Consider the following 26,629-nt stretch of genomic DNA (forward strand, 5'->3'; position numbering starts at 1 on the left):
GACAGCTGCCGAAGGGCTTCGGGGGGCACAGAGCCCCTCAGTCCTCCCTGTTCTTTCCCCTTCCCAGACCAGACCCTGTGTGTGGATTTCAAGAGGTGTTGCCAACTGCTGTCTGCCTCCCTTCCAGCAGAGCTAGGAGGACATGTGGATGCCCCTGTCGCTTGGGGCCTTCTCATCCTCGGGGCTGGCCAGCAGAACGGGTCATGAAGACCACATGAGGAAGTGGGTACCACATCAGTTTTTAAGGTGGAAAGTATGGGCGTCTGTCACTGCAGGGAGAGCCCAGGCAAGGCAGCGTGGGGAAGAGCTCATCATGTCCCCACTGTACTGTTCTGGGGTCCCCATGTTGTAGGGCAGGCAGGAACTTCCCAAGTGTGGTCCCCAGCCCAGCAGCGTTAGCATCACCGAGACTCATTAGAAAAACACCTTCTCGGGTCCCAGCCGAGACCTGCTGAATCAGAACCCCTTGGGGTGAGCCCCACACCCTGTGCTGTACCAGGCCCTCCAGGTGATGCTGGCTTCTGCTCCAGCGCAAGGCGCAGTGGCCCAGTGGTGGCCGACAGCACAGACTTGGAGCCAAACTGACAAGCTAGACTCTCAGCTCTGGCCCTCTCGGAGGGCATGACCCACCCTCCCAACCGCCAGAGAACATTACAGAACCTCTCTGGATCCATCTCTTCCTCCAGACCCCTGAAGTCCTAATAGTATCTGCCTTACGGGGCAGCTCTGAGGATGAAAATAAATTAGTGAATGTCAAACGTCCAACACAGCGCCTGGCACACAGCAGGTACGCAGCACATGGTCACAGGGCTATTGCACGTGCTGGTAATGACGGCAGCTAACACACAAGGCGATTATTCTGGGCCAGCTCTCGTGCAAGGTTCTACACATAAGAGTTCCCCTAAACTCTTGGTCCAACAGCCCAATGAGGGACATACGACCACCCCACCACCATCACTGTCATCATTTCTACTTTCCAGAAGGGAGATCATGGAGCAAAGAAGTTAGGTCTCTTGCCCTGGGTCAGCAGCTGCTGTAACAGGGAGCCAAGAATTGGACCCTCACAGCCTGGCCACAGTCCGTGTTCCTGACCACCCACCAGGAGTACCAGGAGTAGGCGTGTTCCTGGGGTTCCAGCTCCTGTGCATCCCATGACCCCTAGCATCCCAAGACCCACCAGGACAAAATCTTACCACGCTTAAGCCGAATTTGGACAATGCTTCCCAAGCCCCAGGTCTGGGAAGACTGGAATTCTCGATCTCCAAAAGGGGGAATCGAATCAGATTTCCCACTGTGTCCCCTGGTCTAACGGGGACCCCATGTAAAGCCTAAAAGGATGGCGATCCACCTGCCAGCACCGAGGGGCCCACCGGGAGAGGCACAGAGAGCCCTTGTCCAGCGATGTATTTCTGCCCACTTCCCTACAGACCAGACCACACGCAGGGCGGGGCCTGCTAGAGTCAGACAGATGACAACATGTCCTGGGGCGGAGCGCCCCAGAGCACATCCCCAGGAAGCATGTGAGTGGGAGACCCGAGACAGAACAAAAGTGCCGAGAGGCCACTGAGTGGAGCACAGGTCAGCCCGTTAGCGTGACTGCCTCGTGCTGCGGGGCTGGGCACATCTGGGAGCACTGCTCCTGGTCCAGCAGCACCTGGGACTAAGAATTCTGCATGAGACTCTGCCCCAAGCCAAGTCTGTCCCGGAGTCCTCAAAGCACCAGCCCCACAGCAAACAAGAACATAAAGTTCCCGGGAGGTTCTCTCTCCTTGCGTGGCCCCTTTCTGGCTATGTAGTTCTTGGAAAGCTCTCTTCAGCGCTCGGAGCCTCCTCTCTCCTCTGAAATGGGAGCAAAATCTCTAGCACATCAGACGGTGGGAATGAAATAAAACGATGTATGTGGATGCCCCGCAGGGTGCCCGCCCTATGTGGGCAGTCCCCGAAAACGGGCTTTTATTACCAGTGGAGACTCGGAAAGAACAAAGATGGTGAGAGATCACAACTATTAATGAGATAACTAAAGCGGGGGTGGGGGGGCAACCACCAGGGGAAAGGGAGGGACGAGGGGCGGGACCCACGCTCAAGTTCCCAAACCCTCTGGCGGTGGCACATGGAGAGAGCCGTCGCCACAGGAACAACAAAACAAGGAAACTCACCCCCAACAATGCGCTCGGCAGACGCTGCTAAATGGTTTCCAATTAATTAACTGATTACATGATAGAACAGAAGGGGATTCGAAAGAGCGCTGTTGACCTTTAAGAATAATTAATATATCAGGATAGCAAACTCGTCCAAGAGAAATAATGAGGAACATTTTAATATTACATTCGAAAGCTCTGGATAGGGAGGCAGATGGACCTTTCCTAAGCAACGGCCGGCTCCCTCCACCTCCCCTAGCTTCCTGGCTACCCCACCACCTCCCACTCAGCCTCTGCCTCCAGATCCTGTGACCTCTGGACGCCCACCTCTGCACACCAGCACTGCTGCCCCTGCCCTGTCCCTGCCTGGTCCTGCAGCCCTCTGTTTGCCGGAGGAATGACAGCAAACTAAGGGGGGCGGTTGAAAGGTTCCCCATGCCACCGTATGGGGGGGATGCAGAGAGGGGTGCATCAGCTCCCCCTTCACAGTCCATATGGGTACCTGGAAGCCTCTCTCCCCACTGAGTGTGCTGCCGGGGTCAGCACCCCAGACAGGGGTCGGTGCCCCTCCTCCTGGCTCCTGGCTCCTGGCTCCTGGCTCTCCCGGCAATTCCACCATCACAGCCCTAATGGAATATATGGTTCTCTATCTGATGGCAAGCATTCAAGCAGTCTGTGAGGTCATGGCCCATCTATCTTAGTTACAATCCTACTGTCCCCAGCATCCAGCAACATAGTGTTGTTGAGTGGATCTGCACCGAGTTCTCCGCCAGGAACAGACTTCCGTGACACTCCGGCTTTCCCCAGAATTTCAGGCAAATGCTTAATCAACCTCCAGGACTCCCCGGAATAGCCTTCCTCCAAACAGCCTTCCTGACGGCCGCCTCCCAACTCTTAGTTTTCCCACCTCCAGGGCCGCCGAGTGGTCTGTCCATCCCTTTAGTTCAGCACTTGTCACTCTGTCTGTCTCTCAATAGTCTGGCTTCCTATTAGCCAGGGGACCTCCTACAAGTAAAAACAGGGCTTTTCTTGATCTCTTTGTATCCCCAGTATAAGCAAAATGCCTGGTATACAGTAGGTGCCCAGGAAATATTATCTGAGGATCCCAAGGATAAATGGACGTTCATTGGCTAAAAGGAGGCAAATCCCATAAAACCTCCACTCCCCTTACGTAGCTCCAAGGACACGAGATCCATTCATTCAACATGTACCGATGACCGGTGACCACATATCCCCGCTTGCCCAAACAGTCCCAGTTCTGGTCTGTTGTCCCAGAATCCCGTTCCGTCAGTTCCCTTTCACTCTCAGAAGCGTCCCAGTCCCGGGGCATCTGGCTGGCCCAGCTGGTTGAGTGTCCAACTCTTGCTTTTGGCTCCAGTTGTGATCTCAGGGTCACAGGAATGAGCCCCCACTTCGGGCTCCCTGCTCAGAGCAAAGTCTGCTGGGGATTCTCTCTCTCCCTCTCCCTATGTCCCTTCCCCAGCACCCACACTCTCCAAATAAATAAATAAATAGGTAAAATCTTCTTTAAAAAAACAGGGTCCCAGTTTGGACAATAATTTTACTGAATTCCTACTATGTGCTATGCTCCCTTCAGCGAGAATAATAGACACAGGCCAATCCTCTAAACAAAGTAAGTTTTAGTATCATCTCAGCTCTAACTATATTAAAAGCCAGGCTCCGCCCCCTCAATCATTCAGCCCACACGAATCTGGTACCTAGTCCATGCCAGGCAATGCTGGGCCCTGGTGCATAAGTGAAGGAGACATGTTCTCCCATGGAAACCATTCAATGCCAACATTTCCAGAAGAATCTGGGGAAGGGGATCTGTCTGAAAGGTTTGCATGTGACTCAGAATCTGAATGTTCCTTATGGTCTTTAATCCTTGCTGGCCCCACAGAATGGTGGGGGGCAATCAGGTCGGCCACAGTCCCCATAGCCATGCATGTTAGCTGGCCCAGGGTAAGGTATCCTTGCTCTAAAATATCTTGTTTTTTGTTTTTTGGGGTTTTTTTCCCCTTAATCCTTAGAAAGGGAAGGTCCAAGGGTATTTGCAAGGAAGTATACAGCTAGAGATAGGAGAGATCCTAGAGAATGATCTCCAGAACCCCATGACTCCTAGGAGACCCAGCCCCACTCCCGATCCCCCTCCTGCTTCCCTGGGTTCTCATCAGTCTTCAAACAGACTTCTCCCAGCCCAGCTTATTCTAAATCACTGCAGAATTCAGGGTCCTGGAGCTAATCTTATTTTCAAAGCTCACATGGCTTTGCTTCTATTAAAACTCTCCATGTTACCACTCCCGCTCTCCTCCTCGGTGTCAGAAGCACTGGCCTCCTCTCTGAGTCACCTTGACTGTCAGTAACAGCCACGCCCCTTCTCCTGAGCTGCAGCCACAGTTAGGGGCCAGCGGCCCCCGGCCTCCCACCCCCACCCCCATCTCGATCTCGCTTCCAGTGTCTGCTGAAAACATGGCTTTTCTCCTTTTAATTACACTTCTCTGCTCCCTCTCTGTTATTGGCCTCATGACTCAGGGCTTCAATTTATTCACCAAACAATGTCATTACACCACTGTTTTCCGTAATTTATACCATGCACAGTCTTTTGGCCTCTGTTGTCCAATTCTGCAAAATGTTTGGGGAAAGCAGTGTTCCTTCCTACTCCCCATGGCCTCTGTCCTGCAGAGAGATCTGGCAGAGTCCCCAGAGACTTACGCAAGACCTCTTATCTCACACTCAGTATATGGAGCCCAGAACCAACCCCTACCCCACTTGGTTCCACATCGATCCTCAAAGGGTTGTTTCTTCACCTCCCACCCGCCCCCACAGGTTATGTGAGGATCCGGGATACACTGGGGACAGGAGGGCATTTGTCTGTGCAGCCAAGGCGTTTTGGATTGAGACTTACAGAAAAGAGAATGGAATAGAAAAGCACACGGGGACGTGGTCCCGGCCAAGATTAGCTCCCCCAGGGGTGAGCATCCACACAAGGGGCCATGGACTGTGTCTCTGCATACAGTTTTTTGTTTTCACAAAGCAGAAGGCACAGTTTGCACTTTGATCACAAACATTGTTACAAGAAAGCACCCAAGGAAATTTCACTGAATGGTCTGAATTCCACACATCTTGCACTAAGCAGGGTGCCAAACTCCACTAATTCTTTCTTAAACCAGCACCATGATGGCTGACCTCGACTTAATTTAAACCTTGAGCTTTGAACACAAGTGCAAACAATTAATTAACTTGCTAATCATTTTTCCATGCTATGGGGATTCTTCCAGAATCATTAACAATAATCATGTGAATAAACTAAAGAAAACTGGGATACAGAAATAATTTTCTAAGGACAGAAATAATGAGTAACATTTATTGAGTGCTTGTTAGGAACTAATTACTCAAGATATTAGATATCAGATATTAAAGATATCAGTCCACTGAATCTTCCCCCCCAAACCATTTACGGTCCATATTATTGTTATGATTTGTTCTCATGTTAAAGATTTTTTAAAAAAAATCTATGGCTTAGAGGTTACATAGCTAGTTCAAGGTCACAAAGCTGGTACTGTTAAAACGGGCTGAGCCAGTGTGTCTGATTCCAGAATCCATGACCCCATTAGCATACTAGCAACTCTGTGTGTGTGTGTGTGTGTGTGTGTTTTGTTTGTGTGTGCGTTACACATGCATGTAAGCCAGAACGTGTCTGGATCTCAAGTCGGGGGCTCTGTTTTGGACACCCAGGTGAAAGCCTTCCAAGAATGAAGCGGGCAGGCACAGCATCACAAGGGACAAACCCACGAGTACCATAACTCTATCAGCTCTGCTGTGCTGCTCCCACACTTTGTCCCCATGTGACTATTCCTATGAAAAAGCACAAGGCAGAGCCACCAGCTTTCGGCCCCATTCAACAGAAACAGAACAGGCTTGATAAAGGGATGAGCATAGCCTGTTTGGATCAGAGACCCTGGGAGCTCTGCCCAGGAGGAAAAAGCACCTGCCCAGCTCAGTTCCTTTGTCATGGCTCTAGATGATTCCCCAGTTCCGAGTAACCAAAGTCATAAAACACAATCCTCCTTCCGACTGGCCTCGGCCTGGGAGGAGAGAACGGGAACAAGCAGACCTTTCTCAGGTGCTCTTTCCTGCTTTGGTCTGGATCTCACCAGGCAGGCTAGTAGAGTTCTGTCGACCCCATGTGCAAGGTTCTTCCTGAATGCCACGTGGCTCTCACTTAAGCGGACGTATGAACCACAAGCAAACAGGAGGATGGTAGAGAAAGCCCTGAGAAGCGGCCTCAGCTCTGGCCATGGTGCTGAATCCCCAGGGAGAGGAACATGGAGCCTGAGGGCTGGGGAGGCAAAAGTGGTGGTAGGGAGACACCAGTTTCCCTGCCAAGAAGAAACAATTTTTCAATACTCCTTTTGGAAAAGCTGGGCTCCTGAATACCCTCAGAGACGTAAACCACCCTGTACACTAATACAACAGAAAAGAACATGAGTTCTGGTGCAGACATTTATGGATATGAATCCATATCTTTAGCTGTGTGACCTTAGGCAAGTTACATAACCTCTCTGAGCCCAGGAGTCCTCATGTGTAAAACAAGAAGCATACCACGCATTCAAACAGGATCCCTGTTGCAAGAGTGCTTAGAAGAGAGCTTAACACAATAAATATTTCTTCTCTCTTTCTTTTGGCTTCATTCCCTGCTTGCTTGCAAATGCTCATACACACACACACACACACACACACACAAAATCCATGAGTTTTCTCCCTCTTCCTATATAATGCTGTGTATATTCCTTCAAAAACAAATTTAAGAACCATGTCCTTCCCCAGCATCCCTAGGATACACAAACTGTTCTTCCTGCTATGGTCCACATCCTGGCATCTCTGGTCTAAGAAAGCTAACTTTTTCTTCCCTACTAGACTGAATATTCCAGCTCCATCTGGACCAAGTCCTGCCTTAGTGTCTCCATTCCTCCCCATCCCAAGCCACGATGCTGGCCACAGGGGGAGACCTTTCCAAAGCACCACTCACCTGCATTTAACAAGGCCCACTGTAGCATTCTCCATCTGGTCACCTAACCTAGATCATGAAACTAAGAATATCTGAATGTTTTCAGACTACTTTTGAGTTAGTCTCTGACAGTGACCCAGATACCACAATATTGCCAGTAAAGCCAGTGTGGGTATGTGTCTCCCATGCAGTAGGAACGGTAACTTTAAAAAAAAAAAAAAATCACGGTGGTGATGGATCTGTGGAAAGTGTCAGAGCAGCATCAAGACCCAGAAGTCCAGAAACCAGGTGAAGCTCCTCCCCGCTGTCTGCAGTGACTTAGGGAACAGCCCAGTGTAGCAGAAAAGACAAGGCACGGGGAGTCTGAGCCTGGGGTTCTGGTCCAGCCTTCACTACTTCCAGCTCTGTGGCCTTGGGTGGGTCACTCTCTCTGTTTCCTTAGCAGAAAGATAGGGATGGTGCTACTTCAATACTGCCTGTTAAATGAGATGGTACTTTCGAGAGCGCTTCATAAAGCGTTATAGTCATATTGGACGTAAGCATGTTGCTCGGGGAACTGGTCATCAGTCCTAAAAAGACACATGTCCGTGTCACTCTCATAACATCACACCGACCACCCCCACTCCATGTCCACCTGCAGGACCCCGAACAGACACGTTCACTCATTTCACAGGTGTTTAGGAAATCTCACGTTTAGGTGCCTAGCATCTTAGTGTGAGTCTGGGACAACAAAATAGAAACCCCGCAAAATTCTCATATGATCGAGAGATGTGTGGACGGAAAGACCTAACATCTGTAAGGATCTCACTACGTGCAAGACTTCAAATACATTCTCTCTTCCAAGTCCCAGAACACAAGCCTAGGAAAGGGGTGATTTTGGCGCCAGAGCAAGAACCAGCTCAGAGAGATTAGATGTCTTTTTTTTGGGGGGGGGGGGGCAGGAGATTTTATTCATTTACTTGACAGAGAGAGATCACAAGTAGGCAGAGAGGCAGGCAGAGAGAGAAGGAGAAGCAGGCTCCCTTCTGAGCAGAGATCCTGATGCGGGCCTCGATCCCAGGACTCTGAGATCATGACCTGAGCCGAAAGCAGAGGCTTAACACACTGAGCCACCAGGGGGATTAGATCCCCCAGAGATTAGATGTCTTGACTGAGGTCCCACAGCTGCTTGGCAGTCAGGCTGCGGATGGAGCCCAGTTCGAAGGGACTCCAGTGTCTGTGCCCTGAGACACAACACCACGCCCCATATCCCTCCTTGGTGCTTCACCAAAATAAGGGAGGGGAGGGGGGCAAGACAAGAAAATCCTACGAGGCCTGCCTATGCAACCACCTAATAGATGCTGTCGGTGTTCTCTGAAAAGCCCAACATAGACTCTCACGCATGCCTACTCAGAGCCAGCGAGCGAGGCTTTCCAGAGGTTTCTGAGGTCCGAGCAGAGACTGACACCCGTGAGAGAGACCAAGGGGTACAGGAGCAGCGAAGGATGGCAGGAGAGGGAAAGACCCGATGAGAGAAAGCTGCTGGGGATCAGGCCCGGGGAGTGCAATTATTAATATTCTAAACGGAGTTCTGACTGCTTAAGCTTTATTTAAGAACATGCCTGACTGTATAATTACAAGGCCTTAATTTGTTTTCTTTTCTGCACAATAAATAAGGAGCCCACGGTTGCTCTTCACACACTCCGCCCTTGACGCCTCGACAGAGGTTCTTGATTGCAGACGGGCAGCTGCCGCCAGCGCGGGTGAGCGGCCTGCCCCCGGGGGCACAGCTGGGAGCCCCAGATGTGGGGAAAGGCAAGAAGACCAAGGGGCCCTTCTATTTCTGGAGAACAGCATGGCATAGGTGAGTGGGGAGGTCAGCCCCCCTTGATGCCCCTGGGGAGCGGGCAGTGCTGGGCACGCTGTGCTCCGAGGCGCCGACATGATATGGCAATGGGCTCAGCGAGCAGCAGGGGAGGCCGTTCCATCTCTCAAAGGCAGAAGCCTACTTCCTAGTGCCCCTGGCTGTGTCTGTGCACTGAATGCCTCAGGGCATCAGACTCACCAATGACAAAGGGGAAACCAACCCACCTCCCCTGCCACCATCCGCTGACGCCTGCACCAAATGCCAGGGCTGTGCCATGTGCTGGGTGTCCAGTGGTGGAGGCAAGAGGCAAGAGGCCCGTCCCCAGGGAGCTCTCAGCACAGTAGGAACAATAAACATCACATAATTAAAAGCATAATGATGAAATTCAAAGGCATGCTTACTGGGACAAGCGCAAAGGAAGGACAAGAACAGGGACCAAAGGAAAGGGACGGGGTGTGGTGTGGTGAGCGGAAGGCTTTCAGGGGACCCTTGGGCTGAACCTAGAAGAAGGAGTAGCCACTCGCTAGAGAGAGTGGGGGCCGGACGAAAGCCTGCCCTGTGAGGGGCCAGGACAGGCAAGAGCTGTGCAGAGAGATGGCCCGGGACACTGCCGGTGTGGAGGGAAGTTGGTGCAGCAGGCGCAGAGGGCATGGGAGGAGGTGTAGTGGGAGGCAGGTGTGCAGAAGTGCTGGAACGGGTCCCAAGGTTGGCCCCCGACCTGTGCACACTGTCTCATTGAGGTCCCTGCCACAACGGCCCGCTCACCCAGGAAACTGAGGCAGAGACTCTGGTGCTTCCCAACAGCCTCAAAGGTGCATCTAGGAGGCTCTGAGTGAAATGCTTAAATGATCTCTTTGCCAGTTGCATGGAGAAAAACCGTGGGGTGGAGTGAGAGTGGGAACTCTCTTGAGAGCTTTGAGGACACTGGTGTGTCAGAGAGGCAGGGCCCTGGCCAGGGAGGCACCAGACCCCCCTCTGGAAGGAGGCATAGAGGCCTCTGACACACACCATCTGGCAGAAAATGGGGACCTAGGGAAGGGTCCCTGGCCTGCAGCCCTGACTCCCCCTCCTGCTCGGGCTCTCCTTAATATGACCAGCCCTCAGAGTCCCGCTGCCTTGGTGACAGACGTCTCAGATCATCGGACAAACCTGGAAGACAGCAGAGCTGGAAGCAAGATCCTAACCCATTTGTTCTGACCCGTTATGGAGCACAGGGCAAGACGGTGGTGGCGATCCAGCTGCCAGTCCAATTCTAGGGTCAGTGTGGGGGGCCTGTGGTCCCTCAAACACCGCCAGGCCGCTGAGCACATACATAGCGCACGGCTCCCTCTACCAAGAAGCGTCCTCTCCCAATAACTCACCACCCATTCCCTCACCAAGCTCCTTCCAGCCACCGCCTCCCACCCTAGAGTAAGACCCCAACCCTCTGCCTCTCTCTCCTGTCCCCAGCCACATCACTGAATCTAAAGACATAAGTGTAATTCATCTTTGTCGCTTTGCCTGTGAAGCACCAGGACCGGGCCAGATGCTCCTGATGGGAACTAATACATTCACGTCTCACGAAAATGCCACATGACCCCGAGGGCCACTGGGAGTGAACGTCACGGGACTCTAGGACACAAGGTTGGTCGGGGACGGCACGCGGCTGAGCCCCACTCTGGGGGACCCAATGTCCTTCCAACCTGAAACGGGTACCCCAGCTGGAAGGCCCAGAAGCCCACTGGAAAGGGCAGAGGAACCACAGCAGGTCCCAAGAGACAAAGGGGTTAACCTGGGCAGAGACTTTCACAAACCCATCAGGGAAAAAACCAGGGAGAGAGAGAGAGACACGAAACTGCCGGTCTGCTAAGGAATGAAGAGGGACGAAAATTAATGATGACGCCAAAATAGCCACGAGACTAATCTCATTTTCTAAATCTGTCCTTAACAAGAAAAATGGAGAAAAGCGATGTGGACAAATGGAAAGTAATGAAGCCTTAGGGGAGGGCGGGGGGGTGGGGGGGTGGAAATCTACGAAGAAAAATCAAGCCTGGAAAAATATGGGCGCACAGTCTAATCCCCAAGGCTGGGAGCCGCTGAGACCAGCGTGTTTACTCAGCATTAGACGGAGCTTTTGGAAAGCTGACAAGGTTACAAGAAAACTCTTAAAGTTCTGCGCAGCGGATCCTAGAGATACCTAAAATTAAAAAGAGCACAGACTCAGTGCTGAATGGAGGTCTGCTCCGACGAAGAGAATCACACAGCCTCACAAAGCCTCTGGGTGGCCGGCAAGGTACGCGGCCACGCCTTCTGGGTCATGGCGGGTCTGCCCTGGGTGGATTGGGGTGCCGTCCACAAAACAAAGTGAACAGAAAGAAATGATCAGGGAGCACATCCTTAATTCCAGGACCCCAGGGAGTCTGCAGGAAAGACACAAATGGACAAGAAAAAAGAAACTCAATTTAGGAAGCTGGCCACCTGCCCGTTCCTAAAGGAACAAGATATAAATCCTTTCCAGGGTTCCAGAAAGGCCATCACCCAGAGACGGAGGGTGTGACGTGACCAGAAGTGGGAAACAGCAGATGCGTGAGTGAGGGCTAAGCAATTCGAGGTGGGAATTCCTGAGTTCGGTGAGTTCCAGGATACAAAACCCATCAGGGTTCAACAGAAGCAAGAAGCACCCATTTGAAAGAGGGAATAACAAAGGCCCTGGGTGGTGTCCTCAGATGCTGCCCAGGTCGGACTAGGGGAGGAAGACCCAGGAGACCTACAGAAGTAACAGCAGTCCATGGCACAAGGAGACGACAGCGGTTGAAGCTACACCCTCCTCAGCACCAAATTATGAGCTGGTAAGTCAGGACCTTAGAGCTCATCGAATCTGGTGCCTATCCCTCCACTCCCACCCCCAGACTAGGTAGTGGGCTCTGCCACCCACAAACACCGTCTTTCCTGGGGGCCCGGGGCCAATGACAGCCAGGCCGGGGGCCAGACAAGTTTGCCACATGCTCTCTGGGAACAGTCAGATGGAAAGCCGGCTACTCCGGCAGGCATACGTCGTAAGCTTGGGTTCATCCCAACCTGTTCAATCAACCAGGCTCCGTTCTCTTCACTGGACACCCACTCCATGTGACCCTCTGGCTGACGGCCCCGAGGGCCAGCCCAGGCCCTGCCCACCTGCCTAGACCCTGCTGGCAACTGGGCGTAGAGGGGACTTGGTTTCGGGCACCCCTTTAGTATTCTCCCATGGCCCTTCTCCCAGAGAAGCCCCCCGTTCTGAGAAGTGCCACCTGCCAGCTGGTTCTGGAGACCTGACGCCTGCCCAGGCCGGACCTGTGGGGGCCACAGCAGGGGGGTGCGAGGGTGGAGTCATTAGGAGGACGGGCTCTGGGGCCCCAGAGGCGGCCCCACCACGGCTGGACTCAGCCTCTCCCGCTTAGGAGCCACGTAAACTCAGGCGAGTCAGTAACCACTCTGCCTACATTCCCCATCTGTAACATGGAGACAGCAAACCTCGTTCACCTGCTGTTATGAAGGTAAAATGCCGTATCAAGTGCGCAGACCAATGCCCGGCCTGGAGGTAGCGCTTTGTGGATGCTGAGCCCGTGGAACTGAAATGCCTGCCCCGGCAGGGAGGCGGCGGGGAGGGGAAGGCCAAAATAAGTTGACCAGCACTTTCCCCTGGTCCTGCCCATCAGTGACCCCGGGTGCCACCTTTCTTTCAAGAATTTCCCAAAATGCTGAGGCCGGGTCTGGGCCATTTATAACACCACCTCAGTTTACAGATGTAGAAACAGACCAGGTGGGCTAAGCAGCTCATCCAAGGTCAGGGAACAATGCAGAGGAAGAGCAAAGTAGGTGCAAGGCGTGGTCACTCCGCTGAGAGCCCAAGGGCACCTGTGACCAATGACAGCCATGCAGGTTCAAGCCACCCCCCACGCTCGTGTGAACCTGAACTTCAGAACCCCTTCTCTCCTGGCCACCACCCAGGCACACTCAGGCCGTGCACAGAGCCTGATCGGACGGGACCCAGGAACGGTCAACAGGACAATACAGTGGAAAAAACGTCAAGGTAACAGGACCAAGACCTGAGTTCTAGTGCTGGCTCAGCGGACTTGGTCAGGATTCTTCTCTCCTCTAGAAATCCATTCTCTCACCCACAGAATGACCAAGGCCGACTAGCCAACAAATAGCCGACAAATGACTGCGACCACTCGCCACGGGACAGGCATTGCTCTCTGTGCGGGGGCTACAGCGGGGTGCAAGACAAGGTCCCCGCTCTTGGGAAATGGACATTCTAGGGGCGGGATAGGGTACGGACAATCAAACAAAGACGTGGAGGAGATAATTCCAGACAATCCAGAGTAACAAGGGCCGGGGACACTGTTCAGCCACATGGTGTAATTGGGTGACAAGTGCATGAGGAAAAGCAAGGCCACTGAGGCCGGGTGGTCAGACAGGCCTTGCTAAAAAGACAGTCCCGTCAGAGAGAACCATGAGAAGGAGCCAACACGTGGAGAACTGGATCCAGCAGACCAGCTAGTAAAAACCTCCAAGGGGAAGGATGAGCGTGGCCCATTCAAGGAACTGAAAAAGGGTCAGAAGCCTACAGTGGAGAGCAAGGGGGAAAGCGCCGGGACAGGAGACAGAAAGATGAAAACCCAAGCTGCCTGAGTATGGGGCCGCGGCGAGGGGTTTCGCTTTTACTGTAAGTAACGGGGAATCTGATTGGAGGGCTTCGAGCAGCAGAGTGACACGGTCGGATTTATGTGTTTAAAATACCACTCTGGCGATGATGTTGGGAATGACAGGTAGGGGACGAAAGGTAGAGGACAAAATGTTAAGAAAGCCAGAGCCAGAAGACAAGCTGGTGGCCAGGAGGACCAAGACAGCGTGTGGTGGGGGAAGGGACAAGAGACGCAGTGGGTACGAGAGATATCCGATGGTTCTGAATTAACTGATGGAAGGAAGGAGGAAGACAGACAAAGGGAAGAGAAAAGGTAAAGACGACTTGTAAGGGTTTGGCATGAGTGATCTGGCGGATGGTACCACTTACAAAACAACAAACAGGGACGCCTGGGTGATTCAGTGGGTTAAGCCTCTGCCTTTGGCTCAGGTCATGATCCTGGGGTCCTGGGATCGAGTCCCACATCGGGCTCTCTGCTCAGCGGGGAGCCTGCTTCCCCCACACCCCGGCCTCTTGTGATCTCTGTCTGTCAAATAAATACATAAAATAAACTTAAAAAAAAAAAAGGAGGTGTTTTAGCATATGACTCTAAAAGGCAGGGATGGGGGCAGGGACAGGAATATAAATTTGGGGAGGTTAGCTCTAGAGCTCCTTCTGGCTTTAATTCCCTACAATTCTGGGGACTCAGAAACTAAAAAGCAGGGAAGAAGTCATTAATAGGAGAAAAAATATACAGAGTCTTCCATAAAGCGCCGTCCTCAGCACTTTCCAAGCATCGTCTTTGTGGAGGCTCAGGACAATCCCCTGAAGTAGGAGATCTTACGGTCCCTTCAAAACTCATGGAGGTTCGGTATTTTGCCTAAGTAAGATGGGGAAACTTATCACACTAAGACGTAGAGGATCCGAGATGCGAAGCCTGGCCTTTCTATCACCCAAGCTCACGTTGACTGTTAACTACACGGTGCTCAGTGGCTAAGTCCTCCACGTGGAACAAAGGAGGAAGGGCCCATGTGGAGAAGCAGTGAGGGGACAAGTGTGCCACTCACCAATCCCTTCAGGACTTGGCAGAAAGTCTCAATGCCGAGGGAAGAGGCAGGCAGAGAGGCAAAGGTCTACCTTTAGTAGATAAAATATCTACTCATATCTACCCATTGTCTTACATCCCAGAATGGGGGGTGATCTCAAGGAGAAAAAGCACTCAGTGATTTACAAGACCTAATAAAGCAGCGTCGTCATGCTTCCAACCCCATAACCTCAAGAGGAAAGTATTGCCTTCTCAGCCGAGTCCTGCAATGGTAAAGGCTCGGCCACTTCCTCTTATCCGCCCGCGCAGGGCTGTTGACTTTCTCTCCTTGCGAGCATAACACAGTGGACACATTCATGCTCAAATCAGGATACTCTCCCCTCCTGCCCCCATCACACTCCCACACAGGTCAGCTCTGGCTGGCTCTCACAAGCCGGAGATGAGCGGACCTCTGCTCGCAACAGAGAAGAGTAACAGTGTGGCGTCCAGAGCTCTGGGAGAAAAAGCAAGAGATGGAATGCAAGAGAAATCTGACCACAACAACTCCAAGGGATTAAATAAAAATTCTTATGGCTTGCTGGAATCTCACACTGCATATCCTTGGAAATGAGCATGCCATAGGCAAATGCTGAGAATCTTTTATGATAAAGATACTCGGATTGTAACATAACTGTTGTTATAGGATTTGACCTGAATGGGAGAAGAAACTAAACAGAGCTTTCTCAAGAGCGGTCTTTGAGGATGGATGGTGCTAAATTCCCAGGGGAAACAGCAGCTCTAATAAAACTTTAAAGACTCCCAACCCTCCCGTAAGAAGTTCTTGTTGGAGAACTAGAGGGACAGGGACAAACACATGTGGACTGTAGCACAGTGCACTGGCTTCAGAGGCCAAGGGATGAGAGCCCAGGTCCTGGCTGTTCCACTAACTGCTGTGTGAACTTGGGGGAAGCCAGATATAATTTCTGAGCCTCAGTATTCCCATCTATGGAATGGGGATGGAGGAACCCTAACCTAGAATTACCGAGAGATGTTTATAAAAACACCAGCCACAGGCCTTGGCACGTAGTAAGTTCTCAATCAACACTAGACTTTCCTTCTTCTCTCCTGATACCAGCATTTTTTAGATTTTATTTATTTAGAGGCAGGAGGGGCAGAAGAAAGGAGGGAGGAGAGAGTCTGAAGCAGACTCCGTGCTGAGCACAGAGCCTGATGCTGGGCTCGATCTCACGACCCTGAGATCATGACTTGAGCTCGAAATCAAGAGTCGGACTCTTCACTGACTGAGCCACCTGGGCCTTGATACCGGCATTTTTCATGCAATTTTCTAACCATAATAATAAAAAAAATGTTTTAATTGCTTCAGTGGAAAATACTGTGTCTTCTGGTCCATGAGGTATGGTGGGAAGATTCCTGGAAGTTCTACTTCTACTACTTACAAGTCACAGCATCTCTGGGCCTGCCTCCTGGGCTGCCTCCTACACTCCCCCGCCAGGATGGGAACGGGATCGGAAGGAGACAATATATGCGAAAGCACTCGGAAACCCCTGACGTGCTCTACAGAGGAAGGACAATGCCGCCATGTTAGCGCAGCTCACAGAGAGTTGTCTGTGCCATTCTGCCTATGGGGACCCCAGACTATGGAGATCCGGCCCACGTGTGAGCCAACACCACAGAAGACCAACCCTGGAAGGAAAGGGATGAGCCAGCTGCAGAGGTGGGGCTGGGAAATTCGGCAAACAATCCAGCTTCAGCTCTCCAATCAGATGGAAACAAAGAGTAAGCTCGTCGGCTGAACTGTTTGGGTCCTTTCTGAAACTTGCGTTGTTGTGAAGGGTTCTGGAGCAAGGGGACTAAGTGGAGAGAACAGGGAATCCGTCGGGGTTCGCTTCTTGGTAGTCAAGGAAGGAAGACATGAGAGACCGCAGGGAGAAGTATTCCAGAGGCTGGAGAGGTGGGCAGCACAGCAGAACAGGTCTATGATTTTTCCAGAATAAAGTCACGATCAGAATCAGCATCCAGGCTAACTGGTGCCCCCCTCTTTGGTTCTATTATCATCCACACAAATAGCAATGATAGTTACCATCATTATTAGCGACTGCCATTTCTGAACGCTGCCCATTTACTGGGCACTGGGCTAAGAGCTGTATCTGCCTCCGGTCACGTGATCTTCCCCACGTCCCCTCCGCAAAGGGGGCCCCCTTATGGCACCCATTTTGCAGATTGGCAAATAGAGATTCCAATTATCCGCTTGGAACATCCTTCTCCTTAAGAATCCTTAATCCAAAAATCTGGAAGATCAAAGAAAGGATCTAAAGGTCAAGGAGATTCCAGTCTCTCAGACAGGCTCTCCCTTGCTGTGGATGAATCAAAACTTCTCTTCCTCATGCTCAGTAAAGCACAGAGAACACCAGAGCAGCCAAGAGAAGATGGATCCGTCGCTCATAAACCTTGAAGATGGACACAAGAGCCCTCGTCCCCAGCCTCCTTCGTGACGGACAACTTGGCCCTAACATCACTGGCTCCTTTTCTGGCCCGAGGAGGAAGCTGGCATGAGTGATGGGAGAGCAGCTTAGAAGTGGGGGGAACAGCCGAGCCAATCAGAACAATCCGGACAACCTGACACCGGTACAGCGGGGGATGATTTCACTTCCTGCTTCTTATTCTGTACAGAGGGGACAAGAAAAGCCTTCTCTGCCATCACCCTAAAAAAAAAAAAAAAAAAAGAAAGAAAGAAAAACGAAAAAGCCGCCAAGCCAGGGCTTGGCAATTAGTGTTGGAGTAAGTGATCATCTTGTGATTGCTCAGCTGGGGCCTGAAGACTCGTAACCGCATTTAGAGGACAGAAATAGAAGAGGCTGGGAGAGAGCAGAGAAACCTGGCCCATTTGCCAGGAGAAAGATGTCCTGACGCTGCCGGGAAATTCACTCGGTTGGGATTGGGGGCGTGTCTTCGTTAAGCGGGAGAAGTTCATAAATAAACCCATCGATGAAGCCAGTGCTTACCCCTTGACCCCTTCGCTCTTCTGTGACCCTCAGGCTCCCCTGGAAACCCCACGGAGCCTAGGGGAGCCCCTGGACAGGTGCTGAATTTCTCCTTCCAAGCTGAGCATCCTAATGGCCCCCGATGTACAGCCAGGCCCAAACTGGGGGTAGATGGATAGTAAACCGTCCTTCTTTTTTTTTTTTTATAAACATATAATATATTTTTATCCCCAGGGATACAGGTCTGTGAATCGCCCAGTTTACACACTTCACAGCACTCACCAAAGCACATGCCCTCCCCAATATCCATAACCCCACCCCCCTTCTCTCAACCCCCTCCCCAGCAACCCTCAGTAAACCGTCCTTCTTGCCAACAGCAGCTACTTTGGCAAAAGCTGGCCCAGGCTTCCGGGAGAAGACAGGGCCCGAAGTCACAGGCAGGTTCACAGCCATCAACAGAACTACTCCAACCAGACCCCCCTTTGGCCCCCTAAAGCTTGAGAATCTCACAAAGCCCCACCAGCCTGTCATTGCCACCACCCCCAGATCCCGGATCATCCCCAGAGAGATGTGGGTCACAGTCTTCTTCTAGGACTTCAAGGGTAAGTCAAGGGAATGTTCCAGGACATTGCATTTCAGAAACACCTGTAACCCAAGATGTACCCCTGCTCTCACTTCTGCGACCCAAAGAAACAGGACGGATCTCAAAGTCCCCTCGACTTCCCCAAGAGCGGCGGGTGACACAGTGCCTTGTAAACCTCTAGGAAACGAGCACCCAGCCACTGTCCTTGAGCAATGGGGACAGAGCTTCTCCCATCTGACAGCTTCTCTCCCCCATGACCCTAGCCCACAAACTGGCCTTCCGTGTGTCCTATTCTGCCATAGCAGCCGTTTCATTTGGCCCATGGGGTTGAAGGGTTTTGTTTTTCATTGCCAGCATTTAAAACTTGAGGGGTTTCCCCAGATCTTTAGCTCTTCTTGAAAGAACAGTAAGTCTGGCAGCACGAGGCCCCACGTCCACCCAGCAGCGGTCAGCGGGCTGCCCCTTCCGCAGGGGACATGTGGTCCCCAGACTCCACTGTCCCCACCTGCCTGGCCAAGGGCGCTTAGCTCTGTGAACTCCGTATGAGTCAGCATGAAAAGAAAGACTCTTCAGAGGTCAGAAGAGTCTTCCCCCGGGGTATTTTACATTGAAATTCAAATCCCCCGTAAAATAAACACCTGGAACATCTGGTCCAAGGCCCTCCTCTGGTCCCAGCCACGCCTCCCGCTGCAGAGAACACACACCGAGACACACTCACCACAGACGCTCGCCTCGCGGAGACGGGGGCGCCCGCTGCATGACACGGTTGGGAGGGAGGACTGAAGCGGACACTTCGGGCCCTGGGCGAGGGCCTCCCGGCGTGTGCCATTTCCAGACGGAGGAAAGGAGGTGTAGCACAAAGAAGGGGGGCCATACTGGTAAATACACACACGTGCGCGTGCACACACACAAACCCACACACACACACCAAGCTCACAGAAAGCACACAGAGACGAGCGGGTGAGGCCAGGACCCGTAAGAAGAACCACTCCTCCACAGTCCTCCAGAAGCCCTTCTCTCTCGCCGCCCCCTGCCGCTACTTTCTGAGAGCTTTCCTGGGGGCTCCGCGTCTTCACAGGAGAGGCCCATCCAGCGGGCTGTCCTTCCGACGGCGAAGGCCGAGCGCCTCAGCCAGAACAACGGTCACACGGACAGAGGAAAAGACTCACCGGCACATCATCGCTCCATTTTTTCACCCCAAATACAACAGACGCCCCCTCCCTCCCCACCTGGTCCCTGCAGAATCTCTCCTCTCTCAGGGAAGGTGCCCAGTGGATGTCCAAGATGGCCACCATCCTGGAAGAAGGGGTGACCAGAAAGCAAGCACAGCAGGTTGACGCTCCCCTGACCAGCTCCCCTGGCTTCCTCTCAAGCCCACCTTCTCCCCAGGACATGGCCGTCCTCCCACTGAACCTCAGAGTCCTCACAGAGAACAAGGCCTGGAGAGAAAGCAGCGAGCTCATGTGAGTCTGCCCCAAAGGTGCGACCCTGAGGAGGCCCCTCCGCCATCAGACATGGAAGGGAGGGGAAGGGGGTAGGGGAGAGAGGTGCAGACAAGAATCCGACCCGGAGCCACGTGGCCTGGAACCTGTCCCAAACAAATCTGTGTGACCTCAGGTACGGGGGTCTCCATTCTCGGAGCCGCTCTCCAGTGAACCCAGAACCTACTCAGACATGGCGCTTGGTCCGGCCCGGCCTTCCCTCTTCTGCCAACTCTGCCCAACAAACAGCGGCACCCAGACACACACTTTGGGACCCAAAAATGATCTCAGAGGTGTAGCATTCACATCCCGGACAAGAGGGATTTCTCATCACCAACATTCCCATAAAATCGCGAATGAAAAGCGAACAACCCTAGGAGTCAGGAGGCTCTAAGCCCTGGTTTAGGCTCGTCCTTCTGACAGGAACCTTACAGATGCTCAAATCCCAAACACTCATTTTTAAGATGCAAAGTCTGAGGCCTCGGCACACAGTGATGAAGCCAGGCTAGACCCCAGCTGGCTCCATGGCCCCGCGCCCCCCTGCTGTGCCCCCCCCGAAGCCCAGGATCCAGCTCTACTCACATGTAGCGCAAGTGGGGGTTCTTGGCAAAGGCCCTGGGCTGGATACTCCTAAGTCCTGAGTTCTTGATGGTCCTGGAGAGAGAGAGAGAAACAGGGTCAGCAGGGCTTCCGGAGCTGAGGGACGTCTGCTCTGGGCTGAGGCTCACAGGAGGTCATGGGCCGCCAGCCGGGCCGGTGAACTGAACGCAATTCCCCATCATCAGCATCGCGGGGTGTCCCCCGGACAGCATCTGGGCTCACCCCCCATGGGGACCTGGGTGAGGGTTTGGGATGAGCTGGCAGCTGTCCTCTCCCCATCCTGGCAACAGGGCTCCTGCTCAAGAATCGGGCCCAGCGGCTACCGGGCTGCAGCCTCCACTGCCTCCCCCCACCCCAAGCCCCCCACGACCACTAGTGCTGAAGTCCCAAAGGAGGAGGAGTGGGCTGGGGGATTTTGCAGGCTACGGGGGCCATTCGTCAACCAGGGGCTGAGGTGAGATCACTAGCCGAGAGCCCTGGGTTCGGGTCCTGCCCCGAATCCCTAACTGTAGGTGGGACCACACAGCCTCCGGTCTTCTGGGCTGATGGGAAACGCGGGAGAGTGAGGGGGTGTCCTTGGAAGCCCCGGGCAGTCCCTAAGTGGGTGGTACCGGCTCTACTAAAAAAGGAACGGAGGAGGGAAGTGCCCAGGGCAGCCCAGGGCAGCCCAGGGGCAGCGGGCGCCCCCCCCACCACCACCCGTGGCCTCTCCCATGGCCCGGTGCACTCACAGCTTTTGGAGGCCAGTGTAGAGCTCCATGTCCACGGCATTCAGCGTGTGCAAACCTCGCCAGTTCTCTATGTGTCTGCAGGGCAGGAGGAAAGGCAGGGTTCAGGTCAGCCAGGGTCCACAGGAAAGGTGCTGTCTCTGGAGCCAGAGAGACCTGGGTCCGAATCCTGGATTACCCACGAGCAAGCCAGGCCTTCTGCCACATGGCCAAGTGTCCCCGAGCCTCTGTTTCTCCCTCTGCAAGGGGCCTCCTGTACCACCCACCTGGGGCAATCGGCATGAGACCCAGAGCGCCTGGCCCGGGGACCACATTTAATGTCCCCCTCTCTGCTCCAGAAAGCTCTCCTTTTTAAAGACTCGAAACCCAGCTTCCCCTTTGGTCTTCACAACCCAGCTTCCTTCCGCTCGCTCTTGTTTTCCTTTTGGGGACTTCCTAAGGACAGCTCATTTTCTCAGCAGTCCAGGAAGGAGACACAAGTGATGTGGGTTTGAAAAAGGGAGAGCGGGAGGGTAGCTTGCCGGTGGGAATGGTTTTTGAGCGAAAAAGCTCGGAAGGAGCACACACCCACTTCAGGGGCCCCCAGGGTCCAGACACTGACCGCCTGGTTCGGGTGACCACAGCCCAACCCGCCTGGAGTTCAAGAACACGGATAGCTTGATTGGGCAGATCCAAGTCCAGAAAGGAGGGGGCTGGCTGGGGACCAGAGAGGCACCACGGTATCACAGAAGCAAGGTGAGACTTAGGAGCCCAGCTCCGGCTTCAACTCTGGGACCCAAAAGCCAGAGGCTTTGAGCGAGAGCTCTGACCTCTCTGGGCCCCTTGTGTCTTCGTGTGCAAAGGGAGAGGGTTTCACTAGATCAGCATCTTCTCTCCTTCCCCGTCACAAGGTCTCTGTTTAGAGCTTTCTCCCAAGACGCCTCCTGTTTAAGGAGGCTGGTGTCAAGCAGGCACATATACATTTATTAAGTAATAATTAATTTCTCTTCTAGGATTTATTGATAGAAGATATAAATCACCATTCACCAGAGCTGTTTATCAACAGATATAAACCAGCACTAACTCTCCCAGCGGATAATCAGGTCTGGCTCAAAGCAAAGGAACTTGAAAGTTCTATAAGCAGAGGAGCTGACTTGTCCTAGGTTTGATTACTGCTTTTATTTATTTATTTGGGGGAGGGGATATTGACAAAATGCCAGAGACAAAACAACCTCCATTATAGTTCTTAGGGTCCCCAGGTTGAGAACTACCCGGCCACTGATCTGTTAAGGCCCTTCCCAAATCCAGAGCTGTGGATCTCCCCATCTCCAGCCCGCGGAGCTCCCAAGGCCTCAGGAGAAGGCCCTCTGCTGCCCACCGTGCCCTCCCGGGACCCGATGCTCCCATCACCGGTGGTCGCTCCCCACGGATGTCAAAGTACCCTCTTCAGCCCCCCTGCCACGCAGCCGTCCGAGGCACACTGAGGCCAGAGAAGCGGCAGCCACCTTCCCCAGACACCCCCTCCTCGGCCCCACCACACCTGCGGCTCTGCCATCTGCCACTGAGGGAAGCCGGAGCCAGGAAGGCCGTGGGGTGGCGGTGGCCAGGGCCCCTGGAAGCATTTCAAAGCAACACAGTGACAAGGTATGCGGAGAACCCATTTTGTACCACATTCTCTCGGGGCCCCCGCTGAGCAGCCAGACACACTGGCATCTGCTGGGGACAGGGACCAGGTGGCCGGGTCGGGACTGAATTCCAAGACCAAAGTCTTCTCCCTGGAAGCCTCTCAGCCCCGGGGCGGTTTGCTCGGTCTGGTCCTGCCAGGGCAGGGCCCCTGGCACCACGTCAGGTGACAAGGAATACCAGGAGGAGTAAAATGACCTGCGCCAGTGCCCCCCACGTGTGTTCACTGGGCCAGCGGTCCGGGCCAACCATCAAGTGAATGACGCTATTCCTACAGACGATCGTTCATTCCCGGGAGCCCGGCCCCAGACTAGGATCTGCTTCCGACAAGCAGCTGTGGATCAGTTGTTGAAGTAAATGAAATTGTTTTCCTTCGCCCCCATCAGAATCCCGTAAACGTGTTTATATTTATGGCCGAGTTGTCAATCATTGGTGTATTGTATCGGTTTACCGTTTTTTAGCCGTCGTGTCCTGAGGGCCCCACGCCGGCCCGTCCGACGTAGGCTCACTCGGAGACGCAGCGGGACAATGAATGAATTCTTTGGTGCAAAAGGCTCCCTGGTGAAGAGACCTGGGCCCCTGCCTCCGCTGTCGGGTCTGAGGCTCCCCGCATGGGGGAAGAGCCTTTGCACAGCCGCCGTGCCATGGCGCGGTGAAGAGCCTGGGCTCTCCCGAGCCCGGCCGACAAGCTACATTCCGCGGGCCAAATCCAGTCCACCACCTGTCTTTGTACAGCCTGAGGGCTAAGAATAGTTCCTACATTTAAAAAAAAATCAAAAGCAGAATCCTAATTTGTGACATGCGAAAATTATATGAAATTCAAATTTCAGTGTTCGTATCCATTCAGTGACTGGTCTGTAGCTGCTCTTGTTGTACAAGGACGGAGCTGAGCTGAGGCAGCGAGGCAGAAACCCACCTTTTATAGAAGAAACTTGCCAGCCGGCCTCCCTACCCCCCTGCCTCCAGCCAGGCTGCCCAGATGCACCTCCTGGCCCCGTCGCTACCTTTGTCCACGTGTGACCCCGTCCAGGGGACATCACCTGTCTATGCCTCAGTTTCCTCATCCGTCAGATGGGCTAATAAAATACCCCCCACCCCAAGGGTAAGAGTGACTCGAGACTTGAAAGGCCCCGTCAAAAAGCCCGGACAGAACGGCAGCTCGGGACACATAGTAAGTCCTCAGGGAGTGCGAGCCGGGACGGTTATTTTTAACCCTGTGCTTTGCAGAAACTGAGCAATCTTTTCTCAGTTTTCGAGCTAAAAATGGCATCGCGGTTCTGCTGGAAGTTGTCATTTCTCAGCAATCATTGATAAAAACTCCATGTGGCAGGCGCGTGGAGGGGCAGTAAGTCTGTCATTCATGACCTCCAGGAAAACTGCTCGGGCAGAAATGAGGAACAGGTTCGGGGAACACACAGCCGGCAGCCCAGGACGGCTTCTGAGGCGAAGGTGCAGCCTGTCATTTGCTGATGACATCGGCGGGGCACCTGCCAAGTCTGCAGGTGACTCACCGAGTGATGGCTCGGTACCAGCCCTAGGGGTCAGCTGTGAGAGCTCGGTGGGCTGCTGTGTGCTACAGGTTTAAGTGGAGAAGGCAGGCTCTAAAAACATAACAAATGGGATAAATCTGACCGTAGGTTTGGTTTGCCTTTGTTCGTGGTAAACAGTAGTTACCTTGACCTCTAGTATGTGGCTTCTCCTTCTATTGTGCTTTTCTGGATGTCGGGGCTGTCTTCCCTGAGCACTTAATGTTGTCACTTCAAAAGCAATCGATGATGATCATTGTTTAGAGGAAGGTTTGGCACTTGAACCCTGTGAAGGGCAGTTGCTGGTCACCCCCATTCCAGGACCACAGGCTGTGCGGGGAGGAACCCATCTCGCCGTGGGAGAGAAGGAGCTCAGAGCCATGCGGGGAACTCAGGTCCGTGTGCGGCTGCCGAATTCTGCATTCGTCCGCTCAGGCACAGAGCGCGGCCCCACGGGGATCTGCACCCTTGTTCTCGGTCTGCGTGCTTTCCCCGGGAACAGTGAGGGGCGGGGGCAGAGAGGAGGCTCCCATCCTGACTGAAGCACCCCACCTGAGTCACCTCTCAGACAGCGGCGCTCAGCGGGGGTCATCCTGCCCCCCAAGGGACACTGGGAAATGTCTGCAGATGTTTTTGGTGCTCACAGCTGGGAGGAAGGGAAGGATGCTGGCATCTCATGGGCAGAGGCCAGGGATGCTCCTAAAAGAATCCACAGGTACCCAGGACAGACCCCACAACAGATGATAACTGGCCCAGAATGTACACAGTAGGGAAGCCCTGCCTCGAGTAAGGCTTATGACTGAAGATGACTAGTGAAGACTGCGTTCCATGGCTTGAAACAGCAACAGTTCTGAAAATGACTGCTTTGGGGGCTTCTCGGGGGGGGGGCGCTCAGTTGGCAAAGCATCTGCCTTCGGCTCTGGTCATAAGCTTCAGGAGCTGGGATCAAGTCTTCCCCCTTTCCCGTTGCCCCTCCCCCGACTTGTGCACATTCTCTCTCCTCAAATAAATTTTTCTTAATCTTTTTTTTAAAAAATGGCTGCTTTGCAGCAAACGTTAAGAAGCACCAGCCCAAAACCAAAAAAACCTGCCTCTATAGGTCCCTGGGTCCAGGTGAGAGGAGAACATCAAACGCTATCCCAGACCACCCCCCCGCCCCCCGCAAGTCAAGGGCATTCCTTGAGAGGAAATGAGGGGCTCTTTGGTGTTCTGGACCTTGGGCCAAGCCAGGTTACACATCCCAGAAGCAATAATGTTCCCCTCGCCCAGCTCTGGCTGGAACCCACTGGTCAAGAGTCCCCACCGCCCCCCCCAGCCCCACTGAGAGTTCCTCTTCCACGTGGCTTACTCCTGCTGCGCAATGGGAACTGCCCCATCCAAGGAGTTAACTCAGTGCCCCGTCCCTCCCCTCTGGCCACTGCCCTTCCCGGAACCACAACTCTTCAGCAAGAGCGAGTGTGCCGCACTTTTCCAGAGAGACGGGAGGAAGGGAGGCTTAATTCACGGCAACGCTGAGCAACCAAGCCGGAGCCTGGCTTCGGGCTACCCCTCTGAAAATCTCAGTGGGGTCTAGGTGAGCCTCTGTGGTCAAAGAACACGCCGCTGTCAGGTGGGCCGGGGTGTGCGGGAGCCGAGGGACCGTGCCTGTGCCCAGCGTCTTCGGGAGCAGGAGGAAAACCAGCAGAAATGAAGCCACCTGCAGTGACTCGCAACGACAGGACCGGTCCTGAAATCACAGATCGCTGCTTCCCCACCCATTCCGGGGATGAGCTAGAGCACAAGTGAAATATTAATTAAAACATCCAGGGAAGAGATAAAAATCCTTTGTACTAGAATAAATTCGACTGTGCTTTTGTACCACTGCTTTCTTCCTCCTTCTGTTTGGCTGGAGCCAATATGGAAATGAATTGGCAATCTCCAAGCCTATAAAAATGAAATGGTACAGACTGTGTGGTCCATATTTTAATTAAAAACATGTCATGTGGATATGTTTAAGAGTTGTTTATAACTCCAATATTTAAGTCCTATACATAGAAAACTCTAGAACACTGAGACATCCACCCCCTTCCATCACCAGGGGACTGAAGTTGACGGGAAGGCCCACGAGAAGGGCAAGACAGGTGTCTCCCCTCACCCAACAGAATGTTCCTCATCGCAGGGACATTCGGCAAGACAGAACATTGGTTGGTGGGACCAGCGAGCATCCTTCCTTCCCTTACCCATGGCTGGCCAGGTCTGCAACCTTTCTTCCCTCCTCCCTTGCTGTAAGATCACCGTCATTTTCACTGTGACTTCTCACTGCTATTAACGAGCTGTTCTTCATAACCGAATTTTCCAGACAACTAAATTTAAAGGCAAAACCTTTGCATGTTCAACTTCCTTGCTAGCT

At 53.1% G+C, this 26,629-nt stretch overlaps 1 protein-coding gene across 1 annotated transcript in view; it reads right to left on the bottom strand.

Annotated features, from left to right (window-relative positions):
* The window catches only part of LOC122893040 (NT-3 growth factor receptor-like), a 271,355-nt gene that overhangs the window by 174,003 nt on the left and 70,723 nt on the right, over positions 1-26,629 (bottom strand). Inside the window, exons 3-4 of the mRNA XM_044229813.1 lie at positions 21,056-21,130; positions 20,307-20,378 (exon numbers count right to left, since the gene is read on the bottom strand). Of these exons, the coding sequence (XP_044085748.1) occupies positions 20,307-20,378; positions 21,056-21,130 (147 nt within the window). The remainder of the gene's footprint in view (positions 1-20,306; positions 20,379-21,055; positions 21,131-26,629) is intronic.

The sequence above is a fragment of the Neovison vison genome, chromosome 13 (genome assembly GCF_020171115.1).
Source record: "Neovison vison isolate M4711 chromosome 13, ASM_NN_V1, whole genome shotgun sequence".
Classification (NCBI taxonomy): Eukaryota; Metazoa; Chordata; class Mammalia; order Carnivora; family Mustelidae; genus Neogale; species Neogale vison.